Source organism: Poecilia latipinna, unplaced genomic scaffold, assembly GCF_001443285.1.
Source record: "Poecilia latipinna isolate Pla-1442-1.1 unplaced genomic scaffold, P_latipinna-1.0 Scaffold388, whole genome shotgun sequence".
Lineage (NCBI taxonomy): Eukaryota > Metazoa > Chordata > Actinopteri > Cyprinodontiformes > Poeciliidae > Poecilia > Poecilia latipinna.
Genome location: NW_015113004.1, coordinates 157,068 through 168,763, shown reverse-complemented (window position 1 = coordinate 168,763; position 11,696 = coordinate 157,068). Strand labels below are relative to the sequence as shown.

General features: G+C 40.6%; 1 protein-coding gene across 12 annotated transcripts in view; it reads right to left on the bottom strand.

Moving 5' to 3' along the window:
* Positions 1 to 3,005: 3,005 nt before the first annotated feature.
* Positions 3,006 to 11,696, bottom strand: part of LOC106950266 (protocadherin gamma-A11-like) — a 165,445-nt gene continuing 156,754 nt past the window's right edge. For 6 of the 12 annotated variants that reach the window (XM_015037008.1, XM_015037019.1, XM_015037014.1 and 3 more), the window contains exons 2-5: positions 9,088 to 9,146; positions 8,138 to 8,191; positions 5,314 to 5,411; positions 3,006 to 3,582 (exon numbers count right to left, since the gene is read on the bottom strand). In XM_015037008.1, the coding sequence (XP_014892494.1) occupies positions 3,299 to 3,582; positions 5,314 to 5,411; positions 8,138 to 8,191; positions 9,088 to 9,146 (495 nt within the window). In that variant the 3' untranslated portion in view covers positions 3,006 to 3,298. The remainder of the gene's footprint in view (positions 3,583 to 5,313; positions 5,412 to 8,137; positions 8,192 to 9,087; positions 9,147 to 11,696) is intronic. The other 6 variants (XM_015037015.1, XM_015037018.1, XM_015037016.1 and 3 more) reach the window with 2 other exon arrangements.

Genomic DNA, 11,696 nt, shown 5'->3' with positions numbered 1-11,696 from the left:
GTGTTCATGAAACTCAATCTAGAAAAAAATACATTATTCAGCACTAAATTGTGTGTCATGCCTTTTTAATGAACAATGCGGGTCACCGCCGTCCCTCCAGCTGCTTGGTCTTTTCTTTTATCCCTCCAACATCTGCAGCAGCATGTTGCAGGCCGCTCCTTTTGTTATGCTCAGCGACGTATCATTGGCTATTTATAGGCTGTTGTGAAGGGCACAAAGAGCCTGAGTGCTGACGGCTATGATCTCCGTTTGGTCTTCTGATTTTTACATGAATAAAAATAACATGTCAGTAATTTCCCAAAAATAAGGAAAAGAAACTGGAAGTATGATTTTTATTTTTTTTACCATTAAAATGATTTGAGAATTTGATGACTGAGCAAAATGGGACTTAGAATGAAGTGGACGGCATCACTTAAGGATAGCCAAAAATGATTATTTATCTTTATGTGAGACATTCTGGGTCACAGAGTGAAGGCAACAAAATAAAATGGTAAATTAACATTAAGAAGCCCAAAAGGCAATCCAAGAGCAGTCCACTTTCAAAATTACAGCTATGATAAGACATCCAGACACTTTGTTCTGTGTTTCTACGTTTTCTTTTTGGATTTAGTGGTTCATATTTAGTCTTTTTACAATAACCTAAAAATCACCTCAACAATTAGAGGCTGTTAGTTTTTAGTAAGTGAATGTTTCACACAAGCTTGGTTAAGTTGCGTTAAACCCTCTCATTTTGGTTTTGTTCCACTTGTCTTTCATAAAATCATAATAAACAGATTTATAGATTGACTTGCCTGCACTGTTGCATATTAAAGCTGTTAAACATCACACTAGGATTAACAAAGCCCACTTCGAATTTGTTAATCTGCATTTTCTGTAAACAGAATTGAAACAAGCAACGTACATGTAAGGTTTTTCAAATGATTTCTTTTATTTGAAATGTCAGTGTCCAAGAGAAAATAAAACAGAAATATAAATATTAGCATAAAAATAAGAGAGTAACACAGGGGTGTAGCATCGGGGAGAGGGCAAAGCGTTTTATAAGAAAGATAATACAGCAGGATAGAGTAGTATTAATTCAGCAGCGGACGGACTTACACATATATAATATTTATAATCATTTGTTCATATGGACAGAAAGAGAATGAGAGGCATTATTTCACAAATGCACAAGAGAAAAAAATCACCGCAAAGTAACATTAAGAGGTTACAGAAGGATAGAAAGACTTCCATATTTATTTTTTTTGTTTTTTTCTTTGTTTCATTTCTTTACAGGGTGATAAAGGGTAGTAAAGAGAAAAAATAAACACAAAAATATGCGCAACACATACCACAAGTTAACTAGTCTACGTGTGTCACTTTGTTTTTTTTTTTACTCATCTAAAGTTATCTTTAAAAGTCATTTATTTACACTGAAGAGTTAGTTGGCTTCAATGGTGCTCAGTTACTACATTGCAACACAAACTGTTGAAGAACATGTCAAACGTTTTGATTATTGTTGATAAATTTGTGTTGTTTTTTTTTTGTTTTTTTTTTTAAGCTGTGATTTTTATTTTTCTTGAAAAACAAAATGCAAACACATTCCAGTAGTAAGCCGCGCCTTGTTGAGAGGGAACAGTTGGAGAAGGTCCCTGCTGTACAAATACTTGGCTCATACCATCAACCGGACTCGTGTTTATTTACAGCGGGTTAGGAGCCTCGCAGGGCGAGGGGCAGGGGAGCGGACGCAGACAGGTGAGAGGCGGAGAGGGTCGGGTTTGCCACCGATTTCAAAAGCAGAGAAGATGCCCCAAAGGGGCCGTCTCCTCACCAACAGGACTGACTGTGCTTGGCTCTGTTGACCTCTATCAGGGTCAGTGCATTGGAGGAAAATTTAAAAAAAAAAAAAAAAAAAAAAAAACAGGGGTGGGCAGGCCAGCATTGGTTCCTCTGTACATTCAGTGGGTAGAGCCAAAGGTTGCAGGTTGTACCCCACCTCAGTCGGTTTAGCTCTCACCGATCCCCTTTTGCTCCCCTTTGACCCAGCTGCCCTCTTTTCCATGCAGTTTTATCCTGACAGACAGTATGGCAACGCATCTTAAAACAAAACCGCTTTTATACTATTGAATCAATATCTCCCAAAAGAAAAAAAAAAAAGGAAAGAAAACGCATCAATAAATTTCTTTTCAGCACCTCAAGAAAGTGAAGGGGAAACTCCGTCGAGGTCCTAGAGGCTTACAAAGTGTCTAGAAACTCCTAAGCACTTAAGTTTACCACATCTACATATTTCCCTAAAGATTGAAGTGATTACAACCCCAACTCAGTCTCTTCTTCAGCATACGAACAGTGCATTTCTCATAGTTTGGCTCAAATTGGGGGGTGAGGGAAAGGACACTAGCTGGGTGCAAGAAGGGGTGGGAGGCGGGGGAGATCAGCGGGACATGTCTGTACTCGTCCTGAGGTTTTATACAGGTGACCAGGATAAATCTGAGTACACGCCACATGCTTTCACCACAGTCCTCTGCCAGCCCCTCCCTTCAACTGTGGGTGCATGCTCAGATCATAAAAAATATCAGAAGATTAAATTCTTATATCTTTTTTTTTTCTTTCTTTTTCTTAAAACTATGATTACAAAAGTTATTCTCGTTTTCTGTCAAGTAAACACTACGTGTGCATTACGTTGACCTGCGATTGGAGGGAGAAACAAGGATTCAGAATGTTCCCCTCTTTGCTTTTGCAATGCATAGTTTGCAACTCTAAACTAGCATATGTGGTTTGAACCTTAATGAGCATGCAGAAGAGTCTGTAACACCTGTCAAACAGCAGCCTTATGCTTTGCGGCTGACCCTACGGAGGAATATAATGAATGGCAACTAGCGAACTTTACAACAGCCGGCTTTCCGTTTTTGGAAAGTGCACAATAAATCCAACATGAAAGACATTAACTTTTCATCTCTGAATACATCGCTGTGTGTAGCCTTGTCATTCCAGCAAGGTTTTTTTTTACACTGAATCTCTTTGTCCATTAATTATTTCTTTTTTTTCATTTAAAGAAAATAATGGGGGGGGGGAAAGAACAACAACAGCAACCCCCCATACCCATCCAAAAAATATCTACCCACAAAGATTACATGAACAATACTAGACCTTCAAGCACAACATGGGTTAGTAACACTAAAACCTCCAGCACATTTGGATTCTTGGAGAAAATCTTCAAAGAACCACCAACAGCGTCCATGTGACAGCAGATACCTAATGGTGGGGTGTGGGGGGTTGGGTTTCTCATCACTTCATCGCGCCTCCGCCTCCTCTCTGCCGGCATCTACTTCTTCTCCTTCTTGGTGGACTTCTTCTTGGAGGCGGGGGTCTGGGCGGCCTTCGGAGGCTCAGCTTGTGCCGAGGCCTGAGGCGGAGGCAGCGCCTGCTGCGTGGCCTGCTGGGCCGTGGCCTGCTGCTGCTGAGGGTTGGAGGTGAGGGTGGCCGTGCTCCCGGGGATGTACACGTTCTGGCGGTAGTCGGGGACGTGCTGCAGGGTGAACTGGGGGCTGTAGCGGGTGCTCAAGCCCATGGTGCCGGGCCCGAGGGTGGCCGTCGCCTCACTTACTTCTGGGGAGAACAGAGATGAGAGTTTTGGGGGGATGACGGGGGGGCAAAGACGGAAGAGGAGGAAGAAGAGGAGAAAGAAGGGTGGAACGTGTTAAAAGTGCTGGAAATTTTTGCGGCGGCAGTGTTAAAAGAAGCAGTGAGATAATAAAAAAAAAAAAACATGGCAGAAAAAAAGAGCAATACCGAAGCTAAATGAATGTGATGTGAATGGAAGTAAAAGCTGACTGCTGAATAAAAGGAGAAACGGTGCAACAAGAGCAGAAGCATGCTTGTTTGTGTTAATGGGTCTGCACTGGGCATGCTCTGTGTCCTCAGCTGCATGACGTAGCTGCTCTGCTCATAATTCTCCCAGAGCCCCTGCATTGCAGAGCCAGAAACACAAATGCTCCCTCCCCCCCATCCTGAAGCTCCTCTTACATCATATAAACACACATATACAGACAAAAAAAAATTCTCTGATTTTTAGTAAAAATCCTTTTCAAAGAGCAAGACTAAAGCTGAAAACAAAATTGGCTCCAGTCAATGCATAGAACAATACAGTTAAGGAAAATGACCTTCAGTGTTTATCTACAGTCGCTGTTTACCCTTTCCTCCCTGATCGTTGTAACAGTTCAATCTTGTGCTGATACTCATCTAATCAGACTTTTTCTCCTTCAGCTTGGCTTTTCCTTCCAGTGGGAAAATAAAATCCACACAACATCCTTCTGTGATGTCCAAGATTGGAGTGTGAGTTTCTCAAGGGAAGGAAATATGATTTGTTAAAATAACACTGGAAACAATGACTTTAGTTCGTTTCCTGATTGGTTTTCTTACTCTGCTTTCTGCAAATATGATCAATATTTTCCATGAGGTATCAAATACTTGCCAGGTCGATAATGACTCACTACATGAGTCACTATGTACAACAGGAACAAGAAATGGAATAATAGTTCATAGGTGTCCCTGGAGCGCTGCTTACGTTACAACACTTTACGGATGTGTACAGTAGAAACACACCTTGGTTGTGTTTTTAAATTCAACACTGTACTGCAGAAAGGAAAACAACTACAGGTACTCATGTCCGCTCTCTGACTTTGGGTACTTATTACCACACGACCTCAAAGTGGAATTTTTTTCCAGTGTGGACAGAGAGGGCTTTATCAATGAATGAGTCTGGCTGGACGCTGTCCGAGCAAACAGGAAGGCTCACAAACAAGCACTTCCCACGCATCCATGTGCACACGAAGAGACAAAAAGGCTAGCAGGGAAGGGATAGAAAAGAGAAAGATAGAAGCTGCGTTTCCATTAACCATAGAAATCTCACAGCGTCGCACAGCTCATATAATTTGTGTCATTCAAATGTGTTAAATCCATACTTCTATTTTAAAATTGCCGACTACAATTTCCCCAAAACGTAGCATACGTAGCCGCTCCCTTGTATGAGGGGCTTTTCGCTCCAACGCCTGAATAAGACGCCAACAATCTCCTCTGATGACTCATAACTAATTTCTGAGTTTTATGAGTATATCTCATGTAGCTGTTTACATCAGTCACTGCCATCATTTTTAACGTCTTATCGCGTGAACAAGCTTATTCACGTGTGATTTTAATTCAATTTCTTATTTAACGGAAACACCGCAATTACGAAATTGTGTTGTTGTTTTTTTTTTTTTTGACATTGGCAGAATATCGACAAAATACTTGCGCACGTTTGTAATGGAAACACAGCTGGTGACAAGGCGTCGGACTCACCGTTGGCTGCTGCCATCAGTGCCTGAAGCTGCTCGGCTTCAGTGGGGGGCTGGGGCCAGGGGCCAGTTCCCATGGCTACCTCGGGTCCTCCAGTTGCCCTAGAGGTAAAAAGAAAAATAACAAAAAAACAGAGAACACCTAAGTAAGAGGTAGACGATCCTCAGCAGTTTGTGTGTTTAGCTTAATGACTTCACAGTTGGCGCTTTGTAATGTAAAAAGCAAAGAAGCTGATGGTTGGACTCAGCAAGAATAACAAGAAGGATGTATAGTTTACAGAACAGGGCGGATCTCAAACGGTTGTTGAGGCATGAGCTAACGCATATGTGCACACAGCAGCCAGCAGTGTGTTGGTGCATCCATGGTGCCACACTCACTGGTATGTATGCCAGTGAGCACTGGGCCCTCTAGTAAATCCGGCTAAATATTTAACGATTCCTTCTTTTAATGAAGGAAATGGCGAGTCTACATGGTGACACACGTGGCGCCCATTGAGCGCTGAACATTTCCATCTGGGCAAACTTTGTCTTCAAAGCCTGGTTTATTTACAGTCTACAATTTGCATGTGAGGCGAACAAAGGAGAAAGCAGACATTCACCAACCTTCTCCCCACATGTGCAGCAGACCAACATGCGCTCAACTGACAACTAGATCACAATGCTCTTAATCCTGCTTGGACTACTGCTGCTAAATAGCAAATAAAGTTTGCTATTTGTTTTTTTTTTGTTTGTTTGTTTTTTTAAAGGTAGCATACCTTATATAATTCTATGCAGATGACGTTCTGTTATTTGCATACAGTTTGCATAACCCCAGCTTTAGAAGTAGGACAGCAAAGGGACTTCTTTTTTAGCAACACAAATAACTATCTGTCTACGTGGAACATTTATTTATTTTGGCTTTTCACTTAAAAACACTTAGCCTAGGACTATGTGTTTAAAAAAAAGGGTTAATAATAAACAGCTAAAGCAGAAATGTATACACAGCACATTGAAAAGGCTTTAGGCACCTGAGATATCCATATATATTCTTAGGAAGCTACATGGAGCATGTTTCTGAGCACAATCAGACAACCTGAGCTATACACAGATATTCCTACATTTGGTCATTTTGCCCCATCATCATTTCATACCCTAATTTGGTATCAGGCCAATAATACATTAAAATAGGATGCTATATAATTTTTTGAGAAGTTGAGAATTATGTGAAATTACACGAGAGTTGGGCGTTTTTACGACAGCTTGTGCTTACAAATAAAGATAGTATATTGATGCACAATAGCTTTAAGTACGTTTTTACAAAATCATGTCTACAGTTATGAAAATGGATGTGGAAAGAGACAAAATAGCAACATGTGGATATGAAACGGAAATATAAATTGAGGATGGGCAAACTGAGCAAAAGATCCTGTAAAAATGGTTTGAAATACACGCAGTCTGAATTTTGAGGTTTTTTTATGCTCACATGAAGATGTTATGAGAGATTAAATCAAGATAACTGAGGTGAGGTCGGTACCGCAACTTCTGAGGTGTTTTAGACTATTTGAAGCAGTGTTGTAGTTGGTCTAATTTCTTTTTTTATTTCATCCATTGCTGACAAATTTAAAGAATTACAAGCCTCGTTTTTAAAGTCCTCAAATGATCTTAAGTGCCTCAAACCTTGGAGAGATAAACACAAGGGATGTTCACAGGAACAAGTTTTTCCTTCTCTAAACCACCTAAAAAAAAACCTTAAATGCTGAGAAAAATTAGTCTTCTCCAGGATATTAAAAAAAAAGAAAGTAAATTGCATTGGACAAAATAATAATAATAATAATAATAATAATAATAAAAAGGAATTCCAACACAAAAACTAAGGCCTTCTCAGAGAACAGGTTACCAGTTTGCACAGCAAAAAAAGAGGTTCTCAGTTTGGTGCCAGAGACAGAGAGACGGGGAGAGAAACATGTAGCTCTTGTGCCAGGCAGACAATGAAAAACAGACGGAGTTAAAAACACAGTGAAGGCGACCATTTTGTGCCTCTTCACACATTTTGAGATAAAAAGGAAGGCTTGGTTCAAGCTAAATTAACATCTAGTTAGACTTATCGCATCCTGTGGTTTTGTTGAGCATTTCCTGTTGTTGGGATTATCGCTTCCTGACCAAGAGAATTATCCTAAGTGGGCCAGAAAGAACCATCAATTTCCCTCTCCGCAACCTTTACATGACATGTTTTTACTTCCTCTGGCCAGCTCGTCCTTTTCAGCACTAGTGCTTTGACTGTAGCGATTCAATGCAGGTTTTTGTTTCCTCTGGAAGAGGACTTCTCCGATGCTATGAAACATCCATTTTTATTATCCTCTACTTCATCATAAATCACAGAGAAAAGCTGCATGTGGTGGTGTTGGGCTACAACATCACAGACACACATCAAAGGCAGCAAAGAAGGAGAGGAGAAAAGGAGCTCTCGGACTTGAACGACTAAATGTATAGCACACATACAAGGCCACAGCAAATCTACAGGAAAAAACAAAAACAAAAAAAACACTGCACAGAAATATGTCACAGTCCTTGTTCTATGCCACAGCAGGCATTGTGGCCTATTTGCACATCGATCAACAACAAACCCCATCAAACTTTCAGGGAGGCTATCAGAAGCTATGGGTTAGGTACAACTACACACAGCACAGCACTCGACTGCCGTGCACTACCTAAAGTTTTTTCAGTCACTCTCTGCCCTTAGGAGAGGATCCAATTCTTTTTTCCACTGATGAATTAGAGGGTTTAGCAGAACCCCGATCAGCTGCTAAGGACAGAAAGCGACCGCACAGAGTCTAAGTCTAAGCTGGTACCTTGTCCCATTCTTCGGCGTCCATCGTATGTGTGTACCGTACGGCATGTGGGGACTAAAAACACAACAAGTTATACAAACCGAAAGAACCACTGTGTATTTAGTTGAAAGCTGGGGTTAATTTAAAAGGACATTTCTGAAACAATGTGCTGTTGCATAAACTTTAAATTTCTTTCAGTTTTTTTGTCAACTTTGGGACTGTGCAGCCAAAATCTAATATACTCTTCTGTCTCGTGCTTTTCTAGCTATACAAGTTTTGCCTCAGCTGGTGTGTTTCAGGGAAATGACTTGACTTACTCAACTTATGCGCAATCACTGCTGGGAAAACAGTTTTAGCCCACACAACATCAAAACTTGCGCTTAAAAAAAACAAAAAAACTATACATCTGAAACGGATAAAAAAAAAAAAATCTCACACCTGATCTGCTGCATTTTAACAGGAAGGCTAGAAAAAACAAAAACAAAGAAGCTATATTTGGCTTTGTGTCGGTGGAAAATGAAGATAGAGAAAAATTGATAAACACAGTATCCAACCCCCACTCCCCCAGCTCTGGTCAGTGTCGCTCATCAGCAGTACTGAGTGATGGCGCATAGGCTCGGGGAGAGCAGGGAGGAGAGACACAGCAGGGGAGGGGGAGGGGAGTGCAAGCTGTGGCAGCCATTTTATAAGGCAGCCTGGAAACAAGCAGAGATTCTCATTCAGGAGTCTGGATACATCTAGCAGAATCTTTCAGTGGGAATTTGACCAAAGTCGATGCTAACATGTCGCTCCAAATCAGACTAAGACGTTCACGCCGTCATGACTTCAAAATCGACCCCCCGGCAGGCGACTTTCCTCATCCGATTTCATTCTTTTACCTTCATGTTGAACAACAACGCTGGGGCTGATATTAATAACACTTTAGCTGTGTGTGTGTGTGTGTGTGTGTGTGTGTGTCTCAGTTAACTTACCCACTAGGTCCAGGTCTCTGTCCTTGTGTGAAGCGCCAGTCATTGTTGGGGGGCTTTTGCTGCAGAGAGAAGAGAAGTTGCAACATGAAATGGATGTTTCATTGCAGGAACGGCAAAAATGTCTCTCAGGTTTGTCTGTGTGTGTGCTTTGTAACTGAGACATCTGCATGTAATAAAATGTGTGTGTGTGTGTGTGTTTGTGGAAGAGTTCCCTTTTGTGTGATTCAGAAAACATGAGGCTCAACAAAGAGCTACAGATGGCTACAAATGTGTTGACGTTCAGGTGGCCATGCTGTTCACAGGAGTACATTTACACTGCAGTGCAAGGTTCATACAGACTAGGAGTAAACGGGTAGTTCAAGGAGAAATGCACATGATCAGTGAACCAAAAAAAAAAAGAGATGTAAAACTCTAAAAAGCATTGACGCAGCCAGAATATAAAACATGATGGCTAGATAGCTAAGTTCTCACAAAATGATTAGTTGATGTAAAAGGACACAGGAAGTCCTTGGACATTCATTTAGTTTGTGTTCTGAAATCAAAACAGTCCATGTTCCTAACTAATCCTGGATAAAGGCCTCTCTCTATACATCCCTGCTATTCTTTATTAATAAATTCAAGCCCACTGCACTCCTGTCCATCTCTACCTGTGTCGCCATGTCTTTCCCATCTCTCCTGCACTCTCCCTCTCTCATTGTGCAGTGATGCGGTGAATAAAAAAACCCTGGCTTAGCTCCAGACTCTGCCGCCTAATCGACACGAGAGCCCCCAGGAGAGAGAGAGAGTCCAGCAGCCCAATGTGCTGCATTATTAAAAGAACTGTCCTACCCGAGGGAATAATGGAAAGATGCAAGGGAGCAGGGGAAAAACAAACAAACACGGAATCCAGCCAAACATTCCTACACAGAAGGGAAACAAGATAAAACTTTGGAACATCATGAACAAGAAGAGGATAACAGTAAATAAATGTGCAAGTGAATAGAAAACAAGTCATGGAATCAATGGTCATTCAATTAAAAAGTGCCTTGAAATGCACATAGAATAAAGTGAACCAAGTTCATTTCAACTTTCTTTTGAAATGATTTCATGTATTTCGAGGAATGGTAAAAATGGTAAGGGTGCACAAATAAGGACTTATGTGGCACTATCATCAAGCAATTATTAATATTACAGATAAAATATCTATAACAGGACTGGGTCCATGCTAAGAAGCTAAAAACAAACTCAAAAAATGTGCAAATATGCGTGGGTGTGAGAGTCTGAGTTGTAGGAAGAGTAAAAGATGAGCACAGACCAGCGGGACAGAAAGCACGCTCATTCAAAAAAAAAATATTTGTCAGTTTTTAGCTTTGATCATACCAAATGTATACCCTACTGGGATACGACACTCTGGCAACTTTACATCTCTCCGTACATTATGCTTTTCTGTGTTTTTGCATGTAGGTGTGGAAATTTCAAAACGATGCATTTCTGTTTGGCACACAAAAGATTATTTCAGTATGTTTCCATTGGTAACTTGAAAACTTTTATTAGTTGCACTATTTTTTTTTTTAACAAGCTATCTGTGCGGCAGCGCAGATTTCAAGGCTTCAAAGGATTATCTGTGAAATGGACTTCTTATCTAGTCTAAAAGAAAAACACATTAATTTGCATAAAGGTCTGCATATAAAGGTTAGACAAATAGGACACAAGCACTCAGTTCGGAGCAAGACTGATGGAGCTCTGTAGACCGAGATTCTCACTTAACAATCACGCTAACCTTGAAGCCATCAGTCTTTTTCTGTACATCTTTCACTTGAGTCAAAGAGCTCTGAGGCATCTTTAGGTTAATTACACCCTGACCGTGTTACACCTTAATGCCATTTGAGGACTACCATGTGTAGAGCTGGATTTAGCAGTGGGTTTAAGTTAAACGCGTGAGGACAAGACACACCTGAATGCCGTCCAGCGAGTTGGTGAGCATGTGAGTATGAACCATGCACAATAATCCCACATACAGGCTAACAACTTCTCTAGCAAGTTGTTCTGTTTATGTTCCGACATACAAACAGAGCAATCCATTTTGTTCCGACATCTGGCAAGAGAAACGTATGCATGTGCAACACACTCAGATTCTAGACGTGAAGCAATTGTGTTGGTGCAAGCACAACATAAATGTGACATCTATAAGACACATGTTGGGGTTTGTGACTATGTTTACCAAATGCAAACATAATCATATATATATATATATATATACACATATATGTATATATATATGTTTTAATCTAAGTCTAAGTTTGGAATCTAAGTTTGGAAATTATCTTGGTTGACTCTTAATTGTTTTTCAATTAAACTGAAAAACATTAAAACTCAGCCATGAGAAAGTTGAGGTTGTGAGAAAGATGTGTAAACTAAACTGTAGAAAATTAACTAAAGCAGCCTCATGTGAACCAAACATACATTAGTCAATATTAACAAAGGCCTCTGACCCCTTAAAACTCACACATTATTAAACAAACTGTGCCAAAACAAGACAACACACTGTGGATTAATAAAGGACACAAAGAGGAGCAGTGGGAAGGCACAACGGCCCCCAGTGTCCTGCTAAAATTACACATGACCACAGG